Source organism: Pseudochaenichthys georgianus, chromosome 9 (genome assembly GCF_902827115.2).
Source record: "Pseudochaenichthys georgianus chromosome 9, fPseGeo1.2, whole genome shotgun sequence".
NCBI classification, from domain to species: Eukaryota; Metazoa; Chordata; class Actinopteri; order Perciformes; family Channichthyidae; genus Pseudochaenichthys; species Pseudochaenichthys georgianus.
In genome coordinates this window covers 4,688,163-4,714,681 of record NC_047511.1, presented here as the reverse complement: position 1 = coordinate 4,714,681, position 26,519 = coordinate 4,688,163, and the positions used below count along the sequence as shown (strand labels likewise).

The 26,519-nt window shown below is 42.7% G+C and overlaps 1 protein-coding gene across 1 annotated transcript in view; it reads right to left on the bottom strand.

The window, feature by feature from the left end:
- LOC117452158 (tight junction protein ZO-2-like) overlaps window positions 1-26,519 on the bottom strand; it is an 87,610-nt gene that overhangs the window by 19,786 nt on the left and 41,305 nt on the right. The window contains exons 3-12 of the mRNA XM_034090634.2: window positions 23,954-24,078; window positions 22,590-22,692; window positions 18,955-19,477; window positions 13,714-13,817; window positions 11,328-11,481; window positions 8,173-8,278; window positions 7,344-7,462; window positions 6,293-6,356; window positions 5,344-5,494; window positions 5,108-5,216 (exon numbers count right to left, since the gene is read on the bottom strand). Coding sequence (XP_033946525.1) covers window positions 5,108-5,216; window positions 5,344-5,494; window positions 6,293-6,356; window positions 7,344-7,462; window positions 8,173-8,278; window positions 11,328-11,481; window positions 13,714-13,817; window positions 18,955-19,477; window positions 22,590-22,692; window positions 23,954-24,078 — 1,558 coding nt within the window. The remainder of the gene's footprint in view (window positions 1-5,107; window positions 5,217-5,343; window positions 5,495-6,292; window positions 6,357-7,343; window positions 7,463-8,172; window positions 8,279-11,327; window positions 11,482-13,713; window positions 13,818-18,954; window positions 19,478-22,589; window positions 22,693-23,953; window positions 24,079-26,519) is intronic.

Here is a 26,519-nt window from a genome sequence, read left to right as displayed (position 1 = left end):
AAGAAGAGAGAGAGACAGACAGACAGAGAGAGACAGACAGAGAGAAGACAGAGAGAAGAGACAGAAGACAGAGAGACAAAGAGAAGAGAGAGAGAGAGAGAGAGAGAGAGAGACTGTGGTTCTGTGCTGTGAAGGTGTCAGCTGTCTTCAGGGATGTTCCGCTCGTTGCTGCTGGGAAAGAATAGTTTGTGTGAAACGTTCCCTGGGAAATGAAAGGAGTGCAGTCCGGTGGAAGATAAGCAGTGGCTCTCCGCCCCAAAAGGTCCATATATGCTGTTGTTTATTCATGCACGGGGCCCCCTGTTGCTGACTGGCCAGTCCCGATACCTGTATCGCGCGGCGGTGGAGCGGGGCCCCGGAGTGCTCTGTTACAGGGCACTCTGTATTTTCGTATCGTGTCTTTTTACCATTAAAATCAGATTATTGTTAGAACTTGTATGCCGGTGTTTTAAACTCCTTTTCTTATTAATCTGACCGGGCTCATCTAACGGACGGCACGGAGCAGAGCTGGGCTTTGAGCCACCACTACTGTGTCTGCTCCTACAGTGTTAGCGATGCTAATGTGAACACAGGCCATATTACGTCCAAAACAGTCAGGCATTGTTTCTGATAGCGAAGTGTCCGATTGGGCCGTGGGCGTAGAGCCAGCCCACATTTCAGATATTACGTCATATCGGCAGCACATCTGGATCAGCTCCGTTGTCCCCCGTTTTTAGAGATTTGGGTACGGAGGAAAAGAGAGAGGGTTTTATGCTCTGACACTTTGTGAGTTCCCTGACACACCGGCTCTGTTATCTACTATTTACGGGCTTGAGGAGTGACTGATTACCAGTGTTGGGACTAACGCCGTTATTTTTGGCAGTAACTAGTACTCTAACGCATTACTTTTTAAATTCAGTAACTCAGTTACCGTTACTACATGGTGCGTTACTCCGTTACTGCGTTAGTTTTTTTATATAGTCAACAGCCAGGTGAACAGAGATGAGAACTGTACTTAAGTACAGTACTTGAGTAAATGTACTTAGATACTTCCTGTGTCACATGCGGAGACGGGCTGTGGGCGTGTTTGTGTTGTTTACTAACAAGACCGTCATGGCAGCGGCGGAGCTCAAGTCAAGTTTCTCCACCTGGAGATATTCTCACTATTTCACTTTTGTCGAGCACAAAGAAAAGAACGTTTTAGTTAAATGTAAGTTGTGTCCTGGCGGGTCAAAGAGCCTATCTACTGCCCAAACCAGTCATTCAAATCTCTTAAAACATCTGCAGAGACAACATGCTGGGACGAAGCTAGGAGCTAACACCACAGAGACTCAGCCGACGCCACTCCACCTGCACCTACTGTAAGCAACAGCGGCTGGATGTTAACCAAGGGACTGCTAGCCAGGGAAAAGTCCATAAAGCCATTGCACGGTATGTTGTAGAACACATGCAGGCTATTGCTACAGTGGAGTCACCCGCTTTCAGGGAGCTAGTTAGCATGATAGCATGTCCGGGCGGCACACGGCATATGGGACGGAACACTTTTTCCAACTACTTGGAGAAAGAATATACAAACATGTAAAGCCAGCTAATATCGATGCTATCCAGATTGCATATAGTGCATGTCAAGTTGATCAACAGATTGTATTATTCTCCAATGCAATAACAGCACTGAAATGAAGGCTATAAGGGCATTCATATAATGGGAGCCCTTTTTTGAAGTAAGTAAAAAGTTACTTTTCACAGTAACGCATTACTTTTTGTAATCAGTAAAGTAACTGAGTTACTTTTGAAATGAAGTAACTAGTAATGGTAACTAGTTACTGGTTTTCAGTAACTAGCACAACACTGCTGATTACATATAACGGGATAATGTAATCAGGATAATAAAAAAAAGGTTACTTTTAGGGCTGTCGAAGTTCAAGCGTTAAACGTTCAACATCGATAGCCAATGGTGGAAGAAGGAAAAGTATTTGTAATGCGTAATGGCCCTTTTCAGAATGCTGTTTATTAACTTACTGGATTATGATTATTGATGCATGTGTTTGTTAAGGTGGAGCTGATTTGAATTACTTTTGTATATCCTACTGCTGCTGGATATCTTAACCCAGGGATGGGGATCTCTTTTTGCGGCCCTCAGATTAATTTATAAACAACGGAATTAATTAAAAAAAAATATTATGTAAGGGATAATGTGCTGCGACGCGGTCATTATGGGGAAAAGAACACCGACAGGCTGATCAGGAGCCCGACGCGAAGCGGAGGGATCTAGATCGGCATGAAGGTGTTCTTTTCCCCATAATGACCGCGTCGCAGCACATTATCCCGCTTATTACACATGACCACATTCTCAACAAAGTAACGTTATGACTCCCAATATTAATTGAAATGCTTTTATGGATTTAGAAAATGATTTTATTGATTTAAAAAATAGTTTTATGTATTGATTTAAATTGACATGCATCCGCGAAGAAAAATAGTCCGATGTTACTGTTTGAACTAACGTAGCAACGGCAGGAACTGCTTCGATAGCGTTTTTGAGGAGCTTTCTGATTACAGATTTGAAAACATCGCTGCTTGCTTTAAAAGTAGCACAATTCATTATGTCAAACCTTGGAAAGTATCTCGATATCCCTGCCCTAATGCCAAAGTAACTGCACACTGTATGTTTTGCCATTTGATGTCTATGTCTGGACTGCTGCGTAAAAAGGAGGGTTTCTGCCCGTTACTTCTCCGCTGTTTTCTTGTCCCTCTTGTCTTTTTCTTTTCTTCACTGGGGACTCATCAGCCACTAACCATTCCTCCAAATTACTGTGCTCTGCAAATATATTAAAATGAATGTTAAAATCCTCCATGTTGCTATCACACGCCAGCGGAAAACTAAAGACAATCAGACAGTTTGCTTGCTTTTCAAACTGTTACATTTGAAAAACAGTGAGAGCGTCTCTTGTCAGTTTGAAAAGCCAACGGGAGGACCTGCTTGCGTTTTTGAGGAGCTTTTTGATTACAGATTTGAAAACATCGCTCCTTGCTTTAAAAGTAGCACAATTCATGATGTCAAACCTTGGAAAGTATCTAGATATCCCTGCCCTAATGACAAAGTAACTGGCAAGTGAATATGTGTCGCCGTTTGATGTCTATGTCTGGACCGCTGCGTAAAAAGGAGGGTTTGTGCCCCGTTACTTCTCCGCTGTTTTTCTTGTCCCAGTTCGAAAAGCAAACTGCATGCAGTTTGCTTTTCGGCCCAACTGTATACAGTTAAATCGACCGGACTTCTTTCTGAAGATGTGAGCGTCCTTAACAACGGTCAATAAGTCCTTGACAGCGGTCTGTCTGTTCGGTATTAACAACGTGTCACGTGTTCTGAATTGACCAATCAGAATCGAGTATTCAACTAAGCCATGTAATAAATTAATATAATAAATAATAAATATTTTTCATTTGTTTTACTTGTAGTACTGATACCGTCCACTAGACTCCTAGTTACGTCGCGAGCTGCGTACATGATTTCAAATACCGCAAAACAATCTGTGACGCATTTGTGTGTATTGTGTTTGTTTCCCGGGGAAACCCTCACAGGAAACACCGGCTGCTGTTATTCCTGCTGTGACGTTAAGTTGCCTCTTCTAATTATGCCTTTACAATCTTAAAAGTTGTTTTTATCATCTGAATTTGGCGAAAAAAGTTTAATATTCTTAAAAAGACTTTGTTTATTTGAAATCGGATGAAAACAAACTGTCACGGACCCTGCCATGTTATCTATGATTACTACGCTTTTCATTCATAATGTCAGCGGGAGGGAGGGGGAGCGGCGCTGAGGAACAGCAGAGTGCGGGCTGACGGGTGTCTGTGTGGACATTCCCCTTATTGTGGAATAAGGGGAATGCAGAGACAGGCTACAAGTGTTTTAGGTTCAAGTTAGACGACTAATGTCTGGGTTAGTGTTCATGACTTCATGTTTATGTCATCTAATGGTTCATCTCAATACACACACATGTTCCGTGCTCTCCAATAGTTTAAAATAGCTTTATTCCACTGTTTAATAACCTTCAATACAAACATGCCACTTGTAAAAATGAACTAACATTTCTGTGAACTGATATTTGTTTAGTGAGCTCATTAGAGGATGTTCCCATTATTGGGGATGTTCCCTTTGATTGTAAAATGTCAATGAAGTGAAGATGTCAGACTTAGTATATTTGTTAATAATTACATACAACACATGGAATTTTTGTGTGTGTGTTCCAAGTGAATCTGCGGCCCCCTGGTGGCCAGTACATCAATTATGTGGCCCCCACCACCATCAAAGTTGCCCATCCCTGTCTTAACCCATCATTTAATATGTATTACTTGATTTATATTTGTATTAGCTTATGATCTAAATCTGTAAGTAACTAAAGTCAGATACATGCAGTAGAGTCAACATTACAACAAAGGCGTTTAAAATGAAGGGGAGTGGAAGTATAAAAGCGCATAAAAAGGAAAATACCCTAGTACCTCATTTTGAATTGTTTCAATAATAATAAACATGGATTTTCTGTAAAGCAATTAGGACCTTTAGGGGTTCATTTAAACAGACACATGAGTGTGATTCATTGGAGATTGCATTCTTAACTTTATTCCTTTACAGTTACAAAAAAGACGCCATCAGAATACTGCTATATTTGGAAAAAGTGAGAAATACTAGCAGTATTACAATTTCCTTTAAAAAAAGAGCCTTTTGTGTTTGAGCTTATGTGTTGTTAAATATTTTAATTCTTACCTAATGATGGCTCTAGACTGTTCCTTTTATAGACAAAGAAATGTGGCAATAAATGGGGCGAAGCCTGCGAGCTGGTTCAGGCAGTCGACTGCATGTTCCTGCTGCTGTGTCTCATGGTGCTGCTGCTCTCCTGCCCCCCCACCACCCCCCAGCTCCACCTGTGGCTCGGGGGATAGTTATCTAATCATCACTCAATGTTCTTTGTAAATCTGTGGAGTGATGAGGCCCGAGCCGAGACGCCAAAGTCAAACTATAAGCTGCTTCTAAGAAACACGTGAGTGGTCTGGCTGAACACTGTTTATGGAGATGTTATCAGTGGAATACATGCAAGTGTTTTTGCTGCTGTCAGTGGAGGGGGTGTGTTACCGTCAGGTTTGCTCTGAGCCAAGATGGTGACCATTTCCCCTTTAGGAATCTCCAACAGGAAGAGCACGGCTTCCTCTCTCACCACTCCTTGAAAATCCACATTGTTCACCTTCAAGACACAAACAAAGGAAACAGGAATAGCTTGCTGTTAATAAAATGCCATTGTAATTTGAACTATGTCTGATTTGAAAGTATTGCTGTTATGAAATGGATGTTGGTGTTTCTGAACTGCTTACCTTTAGGATTTGGTCCCCTATGTGCAGACCCTCCGTCTCGGCAGGACTGCCCTCTTGGACACTGGCGATGAAGATGCCCACATCATTTCCTCCTGCCAGCCTCAGCCCCACACTGTCCCCCTTCTGGAAATTCACCATCACCGTGTTGGGCCTGCAGAGAACACACATTCTGCTGTTTACCAGAGGAGGGCGAAGTACTCAGATCTTGTGATTTACAAAAAAAGTAGAAGTATTCAGATCTTGTACTTGAGTAAAAGTAGAAGTACCAGAGTGTAGGAATACTCTGTTACAGTAAGAGTCCTGCATTCAAAATGTTCCTCAAGTAAAAGAAGAAAAGTATTATCATCTAAATATAGTGAAAGACAGTAAAAGTAGTCGTTGTGCAGATTGGTCCATCTCAGAATAATATATATATATGTTTTATAATGATTGATCATGAAAGTGTTCTCAAAGCTGGTGAAGGTGCAGCTAGTCTGAAGTACTTTGTAGACTGCAGGGTAGCTGGTGGATTCACTCCAGGTGGAACTAAAGTCTGATTCAACACTTGATTATATTTCACATCATTCATCCAGATCTGTGAAGTAACTAAAGGGATTAAATACATGTAGTGGAGGAAAAGTACACTTTTTAAGGTATCAAACAATTGAAATACGTAATAAGTCAAGTACAGTACAAGTACCTCAACATTGTACTTAAGTACTTGAGTACATTTACTGAATTACTTTACACCACTACTGTTTACGATATGAGCCAGGTTTACTAACATATCATTGCAAAGCAGAGGTGAAAATAGTTTTATTTAAACTTGTAGCATTACGGCAGGAAATCATAAAGTACATTTCCATGAAAACACCAACCAACGTACGAAGCTTTAAATATCATGGATGCATCTCAAGTCAATCGAAGGTACCGAAACCCTGCCAAGCAGAGAGAGAAAAGAAAAACTCACCCATATATCTTTTCATCTTCTGGACTTGGTCGGAGGAGAATCTTTGGTGTGGTTGTTATGGCAACTAAAGATAAGGAAATCAGGTGTAAGCATCTGCAATGCTACAAACATGACCTGTCAGTAAAAGTCAATGCATAAAAGCTGAATTGATCATTAAGTATAAAATATAACTACTATACCTTTACTATTACTACACGATAGAGTGGTGCAGTGGGATCGTATGTTTGCAGGACGACGCAGAAGTTAGCTTTAAAGGGCTTTCCAACGAGCAATGGGATTGTTCCATTGGATTTCAATATACTGCAGAAAATAACTGAACCGTTGACTTTGAGTAAATGTATCGTGTCAACACATTTCACATAACTGTGTTAGGTTAGGTTAGTGAAACCTAATATTTTTGATTTAACCTTGAATGTCAGTTTAGTTTTGTGAATGTGTAATTTTTGCAATTTGTTAGTTAGCACATATCAAACGTGCCAAGATGAAAATATGTCAGAGGTTGGGTTTAAAGCTTGTTCAAAAAAATAACAAATTGAAGAAACAAAATGGTAAACAGGTATATAAATGGTCACTGTTCCGTCCCCACGGCACCCAGTAGACCACCAATAAGACAGTATTGTCAATGTTGTACAATAAAACTGCCTAGAACTATTAATAAAAAACTGTTGAGCTCATGTTCAGCTTATTCATATTATTGCTGGATACTACCTCAGTCACCGCAGTTCACGTACGTCAGATACTTAAATGTTGTTCTTAACTCTGAGTTATACTATATACTTATCTTATTAACGTGTGCTTCGGCTGCTTCCCTCTTAATCTAATAACTTAGCCTACTTAGTATTCGCCTTTCATCTTCACTGTCCCTTTGCTGTAACACTTCAAATATCCCCGCTGGCGGGATGAATACATGCATACTGTTTATGATAAACAATTCAAACAGTCCCAAAACAAGGGGATGTTTTATATTCCGTGGGATCAGCTTTTAGTCTTATCGTGCTTCTGGTGCGTCATTGTCCCTGTGTGTGTGTTGGTGTTGCTGGGTGGTGATGACCTGGAAGCTGCTCTTGGTGCCCCGACTCTCTGCTCAGCTCTGCGGAGGCATGGGGGTCTTCAGGGACTCTGAAGGGGGAGGCCATGGCGGACATCTTGGCTGTCTTCATGGGTTCTTCCCTGTTAGTTTCAAGGTAACACACACAGACACGCGGGATGAGAGACTGCTAGGTGTCACAGCCGATTAAGGACGGAAACTAAATAATCTTGTTGACAAGATAACAGTAAGACACAATGGTAACTCTAAATGATAGATATCCTGCTGATGTTCAGCTTCATATCAGTCTGTAGTGTCTCTCCTGGGACATGTCTCCATGCTTTAATGTTCAGAAAGCTCTTTATTGTTCTCATACTGCCTGTGCTGCAGCACCTCTTTTCACCCTCTGTCTGAAACCAGAGTCTGCTCTGATTGGTCAGCTGGCCGGCTCTGTTGTGACTGGTCAACCGCTAAGAGATGTCCCGCCCCTTAGCAATCAGGTACAAAACGCTGGAGCTCTAGCCAATAGAAGTGTGAGTGTTACATAGTGATGTCAGTATAAACAAAGGAGTCCAATGGAGGTGTTTCAGGCAAGGGGGGGGGGGGGGGGAGTATAGGAGAGAAAGTCAATTTACATGAAAAAAAAACTCTCCAGGAAAGGGAATACCCCGAAAAACACCGTAGGGGCCCTTCCTTTAATTAGTGTCCGTTTTGAAGTCTTTTAAGGAAAGTCACATTTATATCACAAGCCAAACAAAGTGGGATACAAGTCTGGAGAGGATATTGTCCATGGCACATCCACATCAGGTCACATGTCTACATCACCAAACAGGAAGGCCTCCCATCATCCTACCTGGGGTTGTCTCTTTCATTAGAAGAGTGGGAGGACAGGTCGGACTGGCGGGACCTCCTCTCCTCTGGAGGGGAATAGGAATGGTATGACTCCATCTCTGATATGTCTGACGGACGGACAGACAGACAGTTAAACACAGACTACATCCTCCTGTCCAAACTGTGCACCACCACCAGCACCGGCAGTAGATAATGGCTGCCTCCGGAAGCACCAACACCAGCTTATTATGTCCCGGGACAGAGTGAGGACATTGTTAGAGAGGTCAAAATTACGAGGACACGCTCATGGTGACACGGCCCCATAAAAGCAGCCATTACTCGAACACACTGAAACCATCAGAAATATTCAAAAGAACAGCATGTTGGTCTGGTGTAGGGAATGTTCCTACTTAAAGAAGGTAGCCATTGGCTTCCATTCGTATCAGCTTCCCTATACATAGATGATGATTAGCTATAGCCTCGATTGATATAACGTTGGTGGTACTGGTGTATTTTGAAAGGGCAGGGCCCACAGCTCGGTTCGAATTAAAGACCACGAGGGATGCCGTACAGAAAAACTGTTTGTCATATAGTTAGTAATATCAAATTGGAGTTGAAAATCATGTTCATCGCAAGGAGTGCAACTTTAAAGAGATCCAAAGAGGCAAATTCATGTTCAGACACTTTCGAGAAATCCAAATCAAGGATCTGAGGCAACTTCTTCTGCATCACCAATACAAGGGAAGCTCATACTGAACAGAAGCAAGCTGCTGACGCACAGCCCTGCGCTCCAAAGAGAGCACTCTGCTTTCATCCAGTCCCATTTGAAGTGAGCATGTGTGGCAGAGTGTTTGATTTGGCTGCTGTTATCCGTCAGTGCGGCACTCGGCATGGCTCCCAAAGCAGGGAGGGAGCTTTGACGGGGGCCGGGACACCAGGAACAGAAACAGAAGAACCACACACATGAGAGCAAAGTGAAAATAAAGGTCCCTCTGAAACAATATGCCGTGTTAAATCAGCAGACAGAAAGCAGATCCTTTTTCACACGGAGTCTGGCACAGGTGCGATCTAGAGCGGGTGGATTAGTTTGATTAGGGTTAGAGACATTCTGCATGCAGGCTGAAAGGAAGACAGACAGGAAGAGAAAGATCAACGGGTCAAACCTGATATGGAAGTGATGTATGTCACAACAGCACCTTTGGACAGTGTGTTGATGTGGAAGACTCCATCACAAAGAACTGATCAACTGGGTTGTCCGTTTGTAGAGGTGAATTCATTTTTTGCTCGGTTCTAAACCACTTTCAGCAACAATATTGCCCTCTTTAATATTAAAGATCAAATTTGTAACAGGGCTATAGGCTATTTTTTTCATTTTCTTTTTGTATTGTCTATATCATTTGTATCTGTATAAGTCTCTTTTGTGAGGGCAAAAAAAAAAACAATAAAAAGTTGGTCACAAAAAAAAACAGGGCTATAGGCAATACTCGAGCACACATTATATTTAAAACCTTATTGGATGCAGTGTTTTCCTTCTCTTTCAAATTAAAGCTACATCTATTGTATTTTGTTAACCCTGTATGAGTTGAAGCTAACCTTATCACTGCTGTTAAGGATACAAAAGAATAACTTACAATAGAAACAATTTGAATCTACAGTCTGCTGTGCTTTTTGCTCAGTGCATTCATGTTCCTCAGAGGATGAACCCTTTCCTTGGTAATGGCTCAATGACCATGCGCCTCACACATGTAGGATTAAGAAAGGTAAACCAGTGGGAGCTGAGCTAGCTGTGTGGAGCAGCAGGAGCGGAGACTTCAGATCACCTGCGCAGACAACAGCGAGTCGCTACACTGTTAGGACGAATGGTTAATATGTTATTACACTGACAACTCAACAAACATCTTACCCGCTGTACGAGCCACGCTTTGTCATGCAACCTTCTGTTGTCCTCATCACTCTGTGTGTAGCATCATTATTCAGATAATATGAACGCAGCGCACTGACCGCTTCCACTCTAAACTTAATTAATCACACAATTCAGAGTAAATAGTGATTTAATATGTTTATTTATTCAGGAAAAATGGAATCACGTATTAAAAAGAGATTTTGAGCAGTATAAAGAGTAGTGCAAAAGGTGTGAAAGCTTTACAACTTAGTCAGGTTGTGTCACAGCCGTTTTACAGCTTAGAGAAAGGCAACAGGGTTACACATGCTGTGTCTCGGGGGAGGGGGGGTCCTTCATCTAAAAGAATGACCTATTATCTGGAAGAGAAAACACAGAGAGATTGCACTTTTGAGCGATTACAGGCGTCGCTTCAGCTTGTCAAGATGAGCAACATGAATAGGATCAGTTCAGAATCTAAAGAGCGGGAGCCTCTCTTCTTCTCCCCCCCCCCCCCCCTTTATTCTTAGTTGTCATGGAAACATTTCATTTGTGATTTTACAAGGCGTTTAAATATAACTTCATTGTTGTGTTTTTATAATGTATCTCTGTGTTCTACAGCAGTAGTAACTACCTCTGAAGGACACTTTAAGAAGGTAGTCTTTGCAGAACATTTACATGCACACAAATCTGAATTACTTCATTTATTTTTAGAATTGTTCACAATATACTTTGACTAACTAAACGCTGAATAAACTGTATCAATAAAGACATATTTATTAATGAAAATAGAAAGAGATAAATATTATTCTCTTGACACACTTTAACCCCCGCAGCTTGGAGCAAGTGTGTTACTTTAAAAGATGTTTTATCCTACGAGCGATGCAGCTCAACGCAGCATGTCGACCCTTTAACCTGAACCATCGTCTCTTACTTCAACCTCGGCATTAGACACCCGAGACGAGCTTCAAAGGTTGGTCGAGTAACACAATGAGTTAACTGACAGTCGTCCATGAATATCATCAGCTGAGTAATACAACGTTTCAGTGTTATCACACTAAGAGATTTAATAGAGTGGTGCAGGGATGACGTATCATTATAGGCTGACTTCGAGACGAGGAACCAGCAAGAGGTGAAATGCTGACTCATCCCTGCACCACTCTATTGGAACATTTGGGACACTGGAATGCCTCTGCGGATCGCTGAATATAAAAACAGTTAGGGTTAGCCACCAGTAGGTACGACTGCAGTGTATACGCATCTAAAGCAATAACACTGACATGCGTTCAGGGACTCACCGTCGTTATCAGAGTCAGAGTCTGCAAGGGGGGGGATGCGGACGAGGATCTGACGGCTGTCTCTCTGTACCACCAGCTGCAGCTTCCCCCTCGACTTCTCTATCAGCTTCCCCGCATCGTGCAGTGAGAGGTTCTCCGTCACCGTCCCGTTAATCTACACACACACACACACACACACACACACACACACACACACACACACACACACACACACACACACACACACACACACACACACACACACACACACACACACACACACACACACACACACACACACACACACACACACACACACACACACACACACACACACACACACACACACACACACACACACACACACACACACACACACACAGTTTAGAATAATAAAGTAGCATTACATTCAAATACACTCATAAAATACAAATAAGATGAACAATGTACTTAAAGTGGACCTATTATGCTATATTTGAAAAATATATTGTAGGGCCATACTTATACAAAACGTGTCTGTGAAGTTTTTTTGCCTAAAATACCAAACAGATCACCCATTGTAGCCATGCCTCATGCTGCTCATACCCCTCTATTGCAGCCCTGTTCCAAACAGGCTGATTCTGCATCAAATGGAATGGCTGCTGCTAGCCACGCCCCTTTGTAGCGTCACGCAGCTTTCCCCCTGCTAAGAGAAGCTCAGCTAAACGCTGCCGTGCATTATTTCTGAAACAGTATGGAGCTCAAACTAGTGATGGGCAAATTAAGCTTTGAATGAAGCATCGAACCAGTTGGACAATTGTTTCAAACATAGGTACATTTCTCGAAGCTTCAGTTACAGCGACCTCTCCTGGCGAAGTGCAAGGCTGCAGTGGGTTTAACGTATCTTTGCCTTGAAAAATATTCTGAAGACTGAATATCATGTTTTATTTGCAATTAAAGATTGATAATTGTGTGTATTGGGTTATTGAGAAGAGAGTAGAGAGTGCAGGAAAATGTGGCATTGGTTGGGTGTGCTTGTGTAATTATGGCAGGGGGTGATTATGTGGGATGGGGAACACTCAAATATCTTTATTGAGGTACCCTACATTATTCCTTTTATTTTGTATTTTTCTAAAGGCATTTGTTCTGGCCGGAGAGGGCCTTTTATCAGTTATAGTATTAAAGTTGAAAAGCGGGCAATGATTACAAGTTCATCCATTCCAGGATTCAAACCAGTTGTACGGAGGACATCGCCGCATGCGGGACACCGGCTCTATCCACTGGGCTATCTATTCTTTAAACTGTTGAACTTTTTTTTAATACTCATAATTGTCTTTTTGTTCACAACTTCTCCACATTTTTAAGTGTTTCCCGAGCCAGAACAACCTATCTTTCTTGCTCTATAATGATCCAATACAAATGCAATACCAACAACAACTCAACAGCAACAACGCAAACTACGACAACAACCCACACATTGCGCGTTAAAGTGTTGAAGCGCTCAAATTTGAAACTGTTTCAACCTATCACCTGTCAGAATCGAGACGAGGCAGTGCATTGAATCACCTGATTGGACGGCAAACCAGTGAGTTGATTCATTCAGGAAACAAAGCAGTTGCTGCTTCGGACGTCATATGTAACGTGATTTGAAGCAAGCTTTGAAGCACTGCTTCTATGGAATAGGAAAACCAGGGTTTGAAGCACGTATCGAAGCTTCAGTGTCAAACTGCCATCCCTAGCTCAAACCTTTCTCTCTCGCAGGGTTTACCACAAGGACATTACGTGACACAGTAGCCTACAGCATTAGCTTCATGGTTAGCTCTGAGTGTTAGCATGCTTGCTAATGTAAACACACGGCATATTACTCCCAAAACACGCCGCGCTTTGTTTCTGATACAGCACATAGTTTGACATGTTCTTTCTTAAGTGTTTACCGCTAGAACAGTGCCGTTATATGTATTATATATATATATATATAACAACTTTACTGCAGACATCCTGCTGAATACACAGACACACAGCTGCGACTGTATACGGAGACGATAGGTTGGGACGTGTCACGCGTGCCGGAGACGATAGGTTGGGACGGGTCACGTCGGCCGGATGTCGCCAATGACGTTATAGGAGAGAACATTCTGGATCTGCTCGTTAGCACCCCCTTTTGTTTCTGTTTTTTTTAGAGATGTGGGTACGGAGGAAAAGAGAGAGAGTGTTGTTTTCTGACACTTTGTGAGTTCTGACACATATTTATGTATAAAAGACATCAAAAAGTGCATTTTGCAAAATAGGTCCCCTTTAAGTATGATTTTGGTTAATTACATAATTCTGTTCCACCACTTCATATACCAATTTACAAACAGCGGCGTTTCCAAAAATGACCCACCCTGTATTAGAGCCAGTGTGTGTGTGTGTGTGTGTGCACGTTCACCTTCAGGATGATGTCTCCCTCCTGCAGGTTCCCGTCTTTAGCAGCCAGGCCCGTGCTGGTCATCTGTTTGATGAAGATCTGACTCCCAAGGCGCAGCCCGTACTCTACACACACACACACACACACACACACACACACACACACACACACACACACACACACACACACACACACACACACACACACACACACACACACACACACACACACACACACACACACACACACACACACACACACACACACACACACACACACACACACACACACACACACACACACCACACACACACACACACACACACACACACACACACACACACACACACACACACACACACACAATACTTTAGTTTGGTGCCTAGATGTTCTTCCATTTTGTTTTGCCTTCTAATAAATCAAATAACTATGCATATATCTTCCACTGCACTGTAACTTCTCATTTTATTTTATAACTGTCTCTTGCTATTTTAGTTTGTTTTATAAAAGGACATATTCTGCTAATTTTCAGGTTCATATTAGTATTAAGTTTCTCTACTGCCCCTAATCACGTGCAATGTTTTGGAGCGCTAGCCAATAGAAGCACACGTGTTACCCCAGGTTTAGTCAAAACAATCAATAAAAAACAAATGTGTTCCACCCATAGCATATCATCATCATATCATGTCGGAGCTCAAGCCGATGGAAGTGTGAAGTGGGGGGGACTGTGTGGGAAAGAAACTCCCTTTGGGGGGAACTCAGGGATTTTAAACTTTACAGGCCATTTCCAATGCACACAAACCTGTATCACACATCACAGGAGAGGGAACACCCAACACGCTGAATAGAGCCTCTTTCAATTTGTATTCTCTTGGCTTTTCAATGAGTGTTTGGAAATGTATGTAAATGTCATTTCATAATGTGTTTCTGTTTCATTAAATCGAATTGCTATAAATGTTCTTTGTAAAGCTCTTTGAGTTGCATTGTATTGAAATGTGCTATATAAAATAAAAACGTCCCTTGCCTTATTTGAAGCGATAGACTAAAAACAGAAAGATTTGTATTGTGTACAGATTGTAAAGCCCCTTGAAGTAAAGTTGTGATTGTTCTGCTTTTAGATATTAATAAATACAATCTGTATTGAATAGCAAGAACTCTATTTTTTGTAGTTTTTCAAAAGTATTTCATTTTGGTTTTGCAGCAGTTATGGGAGTTTAAATGTTGCTTACTTTAAATATCGTGGGGCAGTTTCAGTCTGACTTTGTAAATGTATACTGCAACATTGTTACCCCGTGGCATTATTGCAATTGTATTACCTTAAACCTGTAATATAAATAGACTTTTAGATAGTCTGATTGTTTTATGTCAATAACATGCTAACCACTATGTAGATGCAAACCGTTTTGGAACAATATGTATGTTGAAATAAATATGATACCATAAAAAAAACCTGCATATGCAAACACTACAAACTAGGGTTTTTCATTTGTTATATTTCTTTAAATGAAGCTTAATTTCACTACACCAATTGGGACGTTGTTGTTACATAAAAAAAAAAAAAAGATCTAATTCATTTACAGGTTTTATTGCATAAGTAACACCCAGCTACTTTGAGCGAGTGGGTGTCACAGCTGATTCCCTGCTGGGTTAGTGAGGGGTGAACCTTAGAAGAGCTGAGGGGATCTTTCCTTTGATCACCACGCCGCCACCGGGAGCTGCTGTTGCAGGCACTTGTTGTGGACATATGTTCCAAGGCCCATAACTTTGACCCAGTTTATCAGTTCATGCTGTCCTGACTGAGCACACGCACCTCGTAACCTTGGCTGCTGTGCTCTCAGTGTCTCCCTGTTCCTGCCTGTTGGATCAGCTGATAGAGGTGTTATGGTTCTGTGTTCCTGCCTGTTGGTGTCAGCTGATAGAGGTGTTATGGTTCTATGTTCCTGCCTGTTGGCGTCAGCTGATAGAGGTGTTATGGTTCTATGTTCCTGCCTGTTGGTGTCAGCTGATAGAGGTGTTATGGTTCTGTGGTCCTGCCTGTTGGATCAGCTGATAGAGGTGTTATGGTTCTGTGTTCCTGCCTGTTGGCGTCAGCTGATAGAGGTGTTATGGTTCTGTGTTCCTGCCTGTTGGATCAGCTGATAGAGGTGTTATGGTTCTATGTTCCTGCCTGTTGGCGTCAGCTGATAGAGGTGTTATGGTTCTATGTTCCTGCCTGTTGGCGTCAGCTGATAGAGGTGTTATGGTTCTGTGGTCCTGCCTGTTGGATCAGCTGATAGAGGTGTTATGGTTCTGTGTTCCTGCCTGTTGGCGTCAGCTGATAGAGGTGTTATGGTTCTGTGTTCCTGCCTGTTGGATCAGCTGATAGAGGTGTTATGGTTCTGTGGTCCTGCCTGTTGGTGTCAGCTGATAGAGGTGTTATGGTTCTGTGGTCCTGCCTGTTGGATCAGCTGATAGAGGTGTTATGGTTCTATGTTCCTGCCTGTTGGTGTCAGCTGATAGAGGTGTTATGGTTCTGTGGTCCTGCCTGTTGGATCAGCTGATAGAGGTGTTATGGTTCTGTGTTCCTGCCTGTTGGCGTCAGCTGATAGAGGTGTTATGGTTCTGTGTTCCTGCCTGTTGGATCAGCTGATAGAGGTGTTATGGTTCTATGTTCCTGCCTGTTGGCGTCAGCTGATAGAGGTGTTATGGTTCTATGTTCCTGCCTGTTGGCGTCAGCTGATAGAGGTGTTATGGTTCTGTGGTCCTGCCTGTTGGATCAGCTGATAGAGGTGTTATGGTTCTGTGTTCCTGCCTGTTGGCGTCAGCTGATAGAGGTGTTATGGTTCTGTGTTCCTGCCTGTTGGATCAGCTGATAGAGGTGTTATGGTTCTGTGGTCCTGCCTGTTGGATCAGCTGATAGAGGTGTTATGGTTCTGTGGTCCTGCCTGTTGGATCAGCTGATAGAGGTGTTATGGTTCTGTGTTCCTGCCTGTTGGCGTCAGCTGATAGAGGTGTTATGGTTCTGTGGTCCTGCCTGTTGGATCAGCTGATAGAGGTGTTATGGTTCTGTGGTCCTGCCTGTTGGATCAGCTGATAGAGGTGTTATGGTTCTATGTTCCTGCCTGTTGGTGTCAGCTGATAGAGGTGTTATGGTTCTGTGGTCCTGCCTGTTGGATCAGCTGATAGAGGTGTTATGGTTCTGTGTTCCTGCCTGTTGGCGTCAGCTGATAGAGGTGTTATGGTTCTGTGTTCCTGCCTGTTGGATCAGCTGATAGAGGTGTTATGGTTCTATGTTCCTGCCTGTTGGCGTCAGCTGATAGAGGTGTTATGGTTCTGTGGTCCTGCCTGTTGGATCAGCTGATAGAGGTGTTATGGTTCTGTGTTCCTGCCTGTTGGCGTCAGCTGATAGAGGTGTTATGGTTCTGTGTTCCTGCCTGTTGGATCAGCTGATAGAGGTGTTATGGTTCTGTGGTCCTGCCTGTTGGATCAGCTGATAGAGGTGTTATGGTTCTGTGGTCCTGCCTGTTGGATCAGCTGATAGAGGTGTTATGGTTCTGTGTTCCTGCCTGTTGGCGTCAGCTGATAGAGGTGTTATGGTTCTGTGGTCCTGCCTGTTGGATCAGCTGATAGAGGTGTTATGGTTCTGTGGTCCTGCCTGTTGGATCAGCTGATAGAGGTGTTATGGTTCTGTGTTCCTGCCTGTTGGATCAGCTGATAGAGGTGTTATGGTTCTGTGTTCCTGCCTGTTGGATCAGCTGATAGAGGTGTTATGGTTCTGTGTTCCTGCCTGTTGGATCAGCTGATAGAGGTGTTATGGTTCTGTGGTCCTGCCTGTTGGATCAGCTGATAGAGGTGTTATGGTTCTGTGTTCCTGCCTGTTGGATCAGCTGATAGAGGTGTTATGGTTCTGTGGTCCTGCCTGTTGGATCAGCTGATAGAGGTGTTATGGTTCTGTGTTCCTGCCTGTTGGATCAGCTGATAGAGGTGTTATGGTTCTGTGTTCCTGCCTGTTGGATCAGCTGATAGAGGTGTTATGGTTCTTGTTATGCAGCATGTTGATGATGCTCTCTGAACTAGCTAGACACATGGGTCTGAGGTAGAGTTCTTTAGAATTGACGTGGCAACCCGCCCGTGCAGTCTCACCGTGACTGTGTGACTGGTGATGTGAATCCTCCGGCCGAAACTCCAAATAAATCTCCAGTGTTTGACATCAAAGCTCCTGCTCTACCGTGTGTCCTTCCTGAGTCGGTGCCTCCCGCTGCATCGCTACACAGAAGTCCCTCACACCACTAGCATAGAAAGGGACTCGTGATGTGTGCTACAGTATCTTACAGAATCACAGAAATGATTCCATAATGAGGTGATGTTACACTTATTGTTCCGTAGCGATCTGAGCAGAACAGTACCTAATCAAAGTGTCGTCCTAGTTACAATGTAGAGGTGAGAGAAGTACTCAGATCTTGTACTTGAGTAAAAGTAGAAGTACCACAGTGTAGGAATACTCTGTTACAAGTAAAAGTCCTGCATTCAAAATGTTACTCAAGTAAAAAAGTAGAAAAGTATCAGCATCAAAATATAATTAAAGTACCAAATATTAAAAGTAGTCGTTGTGCAGATTGGTCCATTTCAGAATAATATATATGATGTGTTTTATAATGATTGATCATGAAAGTGTTCTCAAAGCTGGTGAAGGTGCAGCTAGTCTGAATGGCTTTGTAGACTGCAGGGTAGCTGGTGGATTTACTCCAGGTGGAACTAAAGTCTGATTCAACACTTGATTAGATTTCACATCATTCATCCAGATCTGTGAAGTAACTAAAAGTATTAATACATGTAGTGCAGTAGAAGTACACAATCTGCTCTGTTTAATACAGTGTATGTTTGAAAATGGCAGTGGAGAACATCTTAAAAAGCATAATTATAATTATTGTGTTTCTTTTGGGGCTGCATCATCTGGAAAAAATAACTATTTGCAAATATGTTGACTGATATTGCAATTGCGAAAGGATTTGCGATATAAGCAGGGATTATCTTTTTTCCCCACTACAGTATATCCTTGAATAATATTTTTTAAATGATGATTGTGTTATTTTGTTAAGAAGATCGGTACCAAAGAAGACATTTTTTGTTTGTATTCCGGCACTTCGCTGAAGCAATACAATACTTTATTTATATATTTGTATATATTCTAAGTATTTTTGCTCTGATGAACTGTGCAGCCCTGGCTTCTGTGTATCCAGTCATGTGACCTGTGTTAAACAGGGGCGTCTTCTGCTCTCTTACCCTCGCTGGCTCTGTTCTTCACCAGAAGCACGTTGACGGGTTTGTCCAGCGGCTCCAGCTCTCTGGAAGGTTCTGGGGATGGAGGGTTGTCATTGAGCCGGTCCCTGCTCTTATACCTCCCCCCTTTTCCTCCCCCTTCTTCTCCTCTCTCGTGCTTGTCCTCGGTGCGGGACCCCTCCCCGGGGCTGCGTCCTCGGCTGTGGTACCTCTGGCGATCTGCGCTGCTGTCCAGGGCCCGCCCCCGGCTGCCGTCCCTCCTTGGTCTGTCGGGGCTGGGGGAGCTCCTCTCCTGGCTCCGCCCACGGCTCTTCCCTCTCTGGTTGGAGTCCCGCCCCCCCCCGTACTCGGGGTCCAGGTATGCTTTGCTCTCTGAGATGTGTTCGCGGTCCTGGTCGCGGTACCAGCTGTTGTCATTGTCAGCGTCGTAGTAGTGATTGGAGGGGGTGTACGCCCGACTTTCTGCACCTGGGGAGGAGGGCTGCTTCTGAGAGTGCACTGCCGCCTTACGGGGTCTCTTCACTGTCTGACAGAGAGAAGGGAAGAAAATGCTTTAATACATTACATTAAAAAGGCCCAAACACCCCTTCACTGACACCGACCTCCATTCTCCACATGTATTAGAGAAGACCCGTTCTGCTTTTTGGGTTCTCCCTTCCCTGTCGTGTGTTCTCTAGGTTTTAGTACATGTCTAAAATCCCTGTGTTCCCTCCAGAGGGAGTTTCTCTCCCACACACTCCCCTCCCGCCTGAAACACCTCCATAGGATTCCTTTGTTTACTTCCGTAACATAACGACATCACTATAACCATCGTGCTTGTTACTAATAGACGAAGGAGAGGGACATCTCTAAGCTATATATCGTGGGGTCAGATATGAGCCTCTGGAATTGTATAACAGCAAAAGGCTGTGAGTTAATGCATGTAATTTCATACATCATTGTAGTGGCCAATTGTCCAAAAAAGAAATGTTCAAAGGCCACTTAGTCGAGGAGGCGAATTCGAGTATTGGCTTGCGTATGACTGCGTATGTTCAAGAAATCCAAATACCTTGCTCGTTGCATTCAAGTGCTTCATTAGGAGGTTCAATGGATCAGCCGGTGGCCCAATGCCGACGTGCAGCCTTTGCACGGTATTTAAACATAGGAACAAACAAATCCCAGCCGTACGGACGTGTGCGGTCAGCAACGTTTTCCAACTTCCTCTCTAGACTTCCTGCTGTGTCATGCTGGCGTCATTTATACCTGAGCACGCTACTACAATCTGCTTTCTATAAATAATAACAAAACATAAAACTATAGCTGTCCATGAGCAAGATAAAACGTTACAGAAACAGTATAATAATAATTCATAGTTATTCAGCTCATTTAAGTTAAGTTAAAGAATATTCAATTGGCTCACCAACCCATCATTCATTACCATCAAACAATGGGCCTAAACGGCTCTTACATTTCCGGCCCCTAATTATAAGGCAGGGAGACTTATAATTAAATTAAGTTATAGTTAATAATAAAAGTAATTTCAAAACAAAAATATGGCTAACAATTAGCTCAATTATACTCCTGGCAAACAACATTTGCATCTAGTTATGGGAGAGGAATCCACCTACACCCCTTAACGTAGGTTTTCAATTAAACAAACGTAAGTGTCCTATTCACAAGTGAGGCAAAGTCGTTCTACAGGCCTCTCAAAGTACTGGATTTTGTTTTTACCAGTACTCTACAAACCAGTCCTTAAGAGTCTGCCCTGGTCTGCACGACTCTTCCCAGACGCCACAAGCTCCGAGGGGCGTTGTCGTCCAGATCCCTGCAGGTCACCAAAGAGAGGGTCAGCAAGGATTTAGACTCGTCTATCCACGAAGTCGACCAGGTCTTTGAATCTCACTCTTCCCTGGCTCCTTTCTTGGATCTCGAATGCCAGCACCCTCCATCTTTCTCTCAATGTATAGGGTAGCTTTGAGATGATAACTCTCATATTCGTAGGGTTATCCAGCTCCTCCATGTAACCCACGTCCTCCAAGGCGTTTCTGCAACTTAAAAGGAATATGGAAAACTTGTTGAGTGCTTGTGAGTCCTCTGGTTTTATTTTAGAACCCTTTCCATCAAAGCGGTGGCAATTGTCAGTGGGTTGCCGTAGCTGTTACTTCTTGATTACTTTGCATATGTCCTTTTCATAGTCACTTTGTTGCTGATGAGCCCCACTGGCTGACGTACTTGAGTCCAGAGCCTTTGGTGCTTTAGGTCTAGCTCCAAGTGCTGACGGTCGTAATCGTAGTCTGTGGCGTTGTCCTCGGACATTATTCAGCCGGTTCAATTTACCCAACGACAACAGCTGTTTTACCCAGTGGCTCGAACTCCAATGGAAAGGCATGAAGAGTAGCGTGACAGCCTGCAGTCCATGTGGTAGAGAATAATGACCAATAGCCGACCAATCAGTGTCTGTTTGGGGAGAGAAGCCTGTGCTCTGTTCGGTCAAACGATGAGCCAGAGACGAGTGGGGATGGATTCTAACCTGACGCTAACTTACCGCTTGCTAAAGAAAACGCAACCTCTGATGTCTGTCGGTTCTCTGGTTTTAAGCTCAGCTGCAATGGGTTGCTACATCACACGGCAACACAAAAACATTTCTACCAGCTCCTCAAACGGCACAGAATAATGCGTACCAGTGAAAGTTTCCACTAATAAAGACACAGCGGAAAGCCAGCATGCAAGCCAAACTAAGCAAAGCACATTTACAGATGCCTTCACGAGCGTTACGCGATACTAGCGGTCCCAACACAGGCATGCGTGGGACCTGTGAGGAGCATCAGGGTCATCTAAGGGGTGAAAGACGGAGATCCAGGAGCCAGGATGGTACGGCCATTTCATTTAGAAGCAAACAAACTCAAGGACGAGCTTTGTGTTTTAGGGTTGCTGTGGCGACACATACTCGGCTCACTGGAGAGCTGACAGTCATGTACTGTTCATTCGACCTGGATGAGAACTGCAAACACAACAGAGCAGCATCACCATAAGCAGCCCACATACATGGAACATGTGTGGAGCTCACGTAAAGAAACAACAATGTTGAAGAAGATGTGTATTATTTAAATAATAAAAAAAAGGAATAAAGATAGTCTTTATCTGGTACCGGTTTGTTCAAAAGACGAAAGACTATCTCTGAGAGAAAAGCATAAATAGGAAAGGTGGATAGTGTGTGTCTCAGGCAGAGTGAAGATACAGCTGCATGATGTGTAAGTGGCTGTTCAGAGCAGCAAATCAGATTCCCTCGACATGTCAGGCTTTTATATTTAGCTGTATGCAGCAGCCAGATTAGTCCAGTGCACACACGGGAGAGGACCGCTGCTACTTTTAGAGAAGCAGGAACACGAGAGAAGAGGCAGTCAGGCAGGACAACACGCACACGCACTCATTTTACATATATGGAAACTCTGCAGGCGACACCAGTGTGCTGTGGCAGAGAAACTCCCTCTGAGAGAAGTTGGGGATTTTAGCCTTTATTTGCATTTACTTTAATCATTTAGATACACAGACCCTGTATAACCCCACTCGAGGAAAGGGAGAACCCCTCAGAGCAGAACAGGGCCTCTTGAACTCTGCAGAAGGAGACTGCATAGAGCCTGGGTGTGGTTCATACTCACTATTTTAGCCACTTTACCACATTTACGGAGGGACTGCACAGCGAAGGAATGAGGCACGTTGTCCATGGGGATGGAGTTGACCTGAATGACACGATCATTCTCACTGGACAACAAAAAGAAAACACATACAATGAGAATAAGACAACTATGAAAACTAAATAAAAATCTGAATGTCACATCAACAACGTTTCACCAAAAATAGAGTCTTGCTTTGTGCCAACAAGTGGAAATTAAATGTAGAATGCTTTTTTTTAAAGATTGATTTATGAGTCAGTCAGAGACCAATGTCTCTGGACTTTAGGTTCAATTCATTTCCTGAAATAAATAAGAACTGAGCTGCTGCAGCACAAGCTCTTTGAAGATATCATGAGCAGATCTCCTGCTGGTTCACTAAGATATGAAATACAATGATATGAGAGAGCGTGGTCAGACAGGGTGGCTGCACAGTGAAGAGCATGCACTGAGCTTTGATGAGATGATGACGGACGATCTGACCATGTGATGGGACGGGTCCGCAGCGACAGATGCTGCACACTTTACAAGCAGCATCAATGGTATCCACTTCCTGCTTCGTTAGTGGGCTAATGTATTTATATTTTCTTTAGCTAATATTGGATGTTTACATAACTACACATATGAAGCATTAGCATAACGATCGCTTTGGTGGTATAGGCCCAAAATACACACGGTTTTTGTTCTGATCGGGACTTCAAACTGCGACCCTTGGATTCCCAAGTCTCTAGAGACTTAACTACTGCTGCCTTTTACATATATATATGGTTAGCTATGGTGTTTGCAAACGTAAGCTTAAAATGTTGCCACTAATGTTGACTATTATTTCGCGAATTCTCTCCAAGCGCACAGCATCTTGTAATTTCTGCGTTATTATGATGTTGCAAACCCAGCTGCCTGGAGGAGGAGAGTGAAGCAGTAAATACAGAGCAGGAAGAACTCTGGTTATTTTTGACAGTATTTCGTTTTAAAAATGTGATCAAATCCTGCAGGAAACGTCATTTTTCTTAAGATATACTCTAGGAAATGTGTGACTTTTTGAATGCACTGACTTGTTGTGTGCATGGGAGTTCCAAACAATGAAGGAAATTATTTAAATGTGACTAAGTATGTTTGTTTTCTTTAAAAAGTTGTATTAATCTAGTTTAAAGAACAAGTACTGTATTGTAACCGTGATGGAAGATGTTGGCCATATCAGGCTCTCAGACCTATTATTACTGTTTTGGCATTTCCCCCCAAATCGTGCAGAAGCCCTCGTCTGACCTTCCCTTTGAAAGGTTTCTGGAGATGTGCAGACCCTCTGCTGCCCTACTCAGCAGCCCCCCTAGTCCATCTAGCTTTGTCAGACTTACAAGAGTAATCCGTCTGCTGGGCCCCCCTGCAGCACGTCTGACACGATGATGGACGTCTCACCGTTGTCCACGTTGGGGTTGTCCCGCCCACCTGACACCGCGATGCCGAAACCCATCTTAGTGTCCTGCAGAAAAAGGAACCGCACAGTACATTCAGACAGAATGATATGCAGTACACACGAACAACACTGGCCCTCTGGACTGAGAGGAGACGGGTTGGAGCTCGGAGCCTCCTGCGCGCCATGACACGCTGAAGTTAGCACACAGATCATGGTTTAGGTCAAACATTGAACAAATAAACAGGTCATGTTTCATGCTTTGAGTCAGCATTGACTTTTTATTCAAGTGTCAACCAAGAGTCAGACCATCGTGTGTCCCTGACTGTAGCTAAAGCTAGGCTGCGGTACGAATGGTCAGTTTAGCTTAGGATCCTTCCTAACGGAGTGAAATGACCCGGAAGAGTCGTTTGAATTCTCTACATCAGGGGTGTCAAACTAAATGTCATCGCGGGCCACATCAGCATTATGGTTGCACTCAAAGGGCCGGTTGTAACTTTAAGACTATATAAAAAAAAGACATATATAAATATTGAATATATATAAAATAATGTGTTATATTACATTATTGCCTCCGCATTGGATTATTATCGGATAGGGTAATAACTTCATAATTAACTACGTCTGAAAGCAGAAGTCTAGGGCAAATAATTGCACGTCTCTTCAGTGAGAATGTCACAATATGATTTTAAAAGAAAAGCCACATTCTGGAAAAACAAAACAAAAAAAGTAACATTTTGAAAACAAAATCTATTTATGAGAAAAAAAGGCATATTTTGACAAAAAAAGTCAAATTTGAGATGCATTGTGGGACATGTAGTTTATGGGCAACGTGCTTCTGTAAAGTAGCATGTAAACATATTATATTCTTTGCAAGCTCTTGTGGGGCCACAGAAAATGAAGTCGCGGGCCGGATTTGGCCCCCGGGCCTTGAGTTTGACACCCCTGCTCTACATGATAGGAAAGGAGCTTTGAAACTTCCTTTATAACCTCCTTTAGCTTAGGAACCACTGGACCTCCCTTTACGAAATGCAACATCCATCCGTTCACGGAAACAACCGATCGTGACCGAGAAATGCAAATCATGAAACTTTGCTTATTCAGCAATTTAAAAAACGTATACCCTAACTTGCCAAAGTGCTTTGTTTTGAACGTTCAACACTATAATAATCAAAATGAGAATTATGAATGTTACTTTTTCACTGTAGAATGAATTTGTTTGTTATTATAACAAATAAAATAGTATTTATTTTTAAAAGTTTCATACAATCATACGTATTGGGATTTGCGTGGATTAACAGGTCTGGACCGCAGGGACGTTTCACTATACTTTTTTATTTAATTTCCAACCTAGGTAATGAAGAATATATTTTTTACCTGATGTTCGCGTTCCTATAACCGCATGAAACAACTCCACAAGAACGCCAGGTGCAAAGTTTCTATGGGCGCATGCAGTCGTCTGCTGTACAGAAATGTGTAGTTTCCATACAGCAGACGTACATGAAGAACATCCGCTGGCACAAATACATCGGATAGTTTAAGTGCAGTCGGATTCTCAAAGCATTTACAATTGGTAATCACAAAATTGCATTTGCTATTTCACATTAAGCTCACTTTGGTGCCCTTGTTGCTTTTCCATTAAATGCTACTGACGGATTTCATGAAGATGGGCTAGCTATGATCAGGGCAGCTCTATTTTAAGGAGAGTGTTCAGGTGCACGGAAGAAATCTGGCCATGTAAATGTATTCCATGGATGGACACATTCAATGGTATGTAATTGAGGAGTAAAATGCGTATGAATGTTTCATTTAGATCTGAATAACGGTGTCCTCAGTATATTATTTAAGATACCAGATATCAATGCTTCAGTTGATCCAAGCTTGACATCGACATAAAAAACAGCTATTTTTCTTTCTTTGTTTTGTTGCACTGTTGACATTATGTTAAAAGGAACGTGTCTTATCTAGGAGTTTGAGGTGATGCTTTCAAATAAAATCAGTCACATCCTACTTTGTCTACGGCCCGGCGTATTTGCCTGTAGGTGGCAAATACTGAGTCTCCGGCCCCCGCCCTGGGGTGAACTGATCACAGATAACTCCAGAAAAGACTTTAAAAGATCCATGTTGGAGCTCCTTCAGAAGGCTGGTAAGATAACATATCTTTAGTATTTAAACTCAACCACTGCTGCTAGCTTTGTCACTGCTCTGGAGATAGGAAGGCTAGGAAAACTGTTTACAGTCGGACAATATACAAGCAAACAAACAAACAAACAAACCATTCATTAAAATATCACGGCATGTATTTTCAGACTTCAAAAAGCAAATTGAAAGTAGAAATTAGAGTTATGTCTCTCTCGGCAAAGACGGTAGAGGAAAGCATCATTAAAACAGCAACAAATGAGGACATTAAATTAGCTCAAGCATACTCAATAGAGTCATACATGTAAACACTATTGAACAGACAGCGCCGTTATGCAGACGCGGCTGACTGCTGTGCGTGGCTGAGGGGA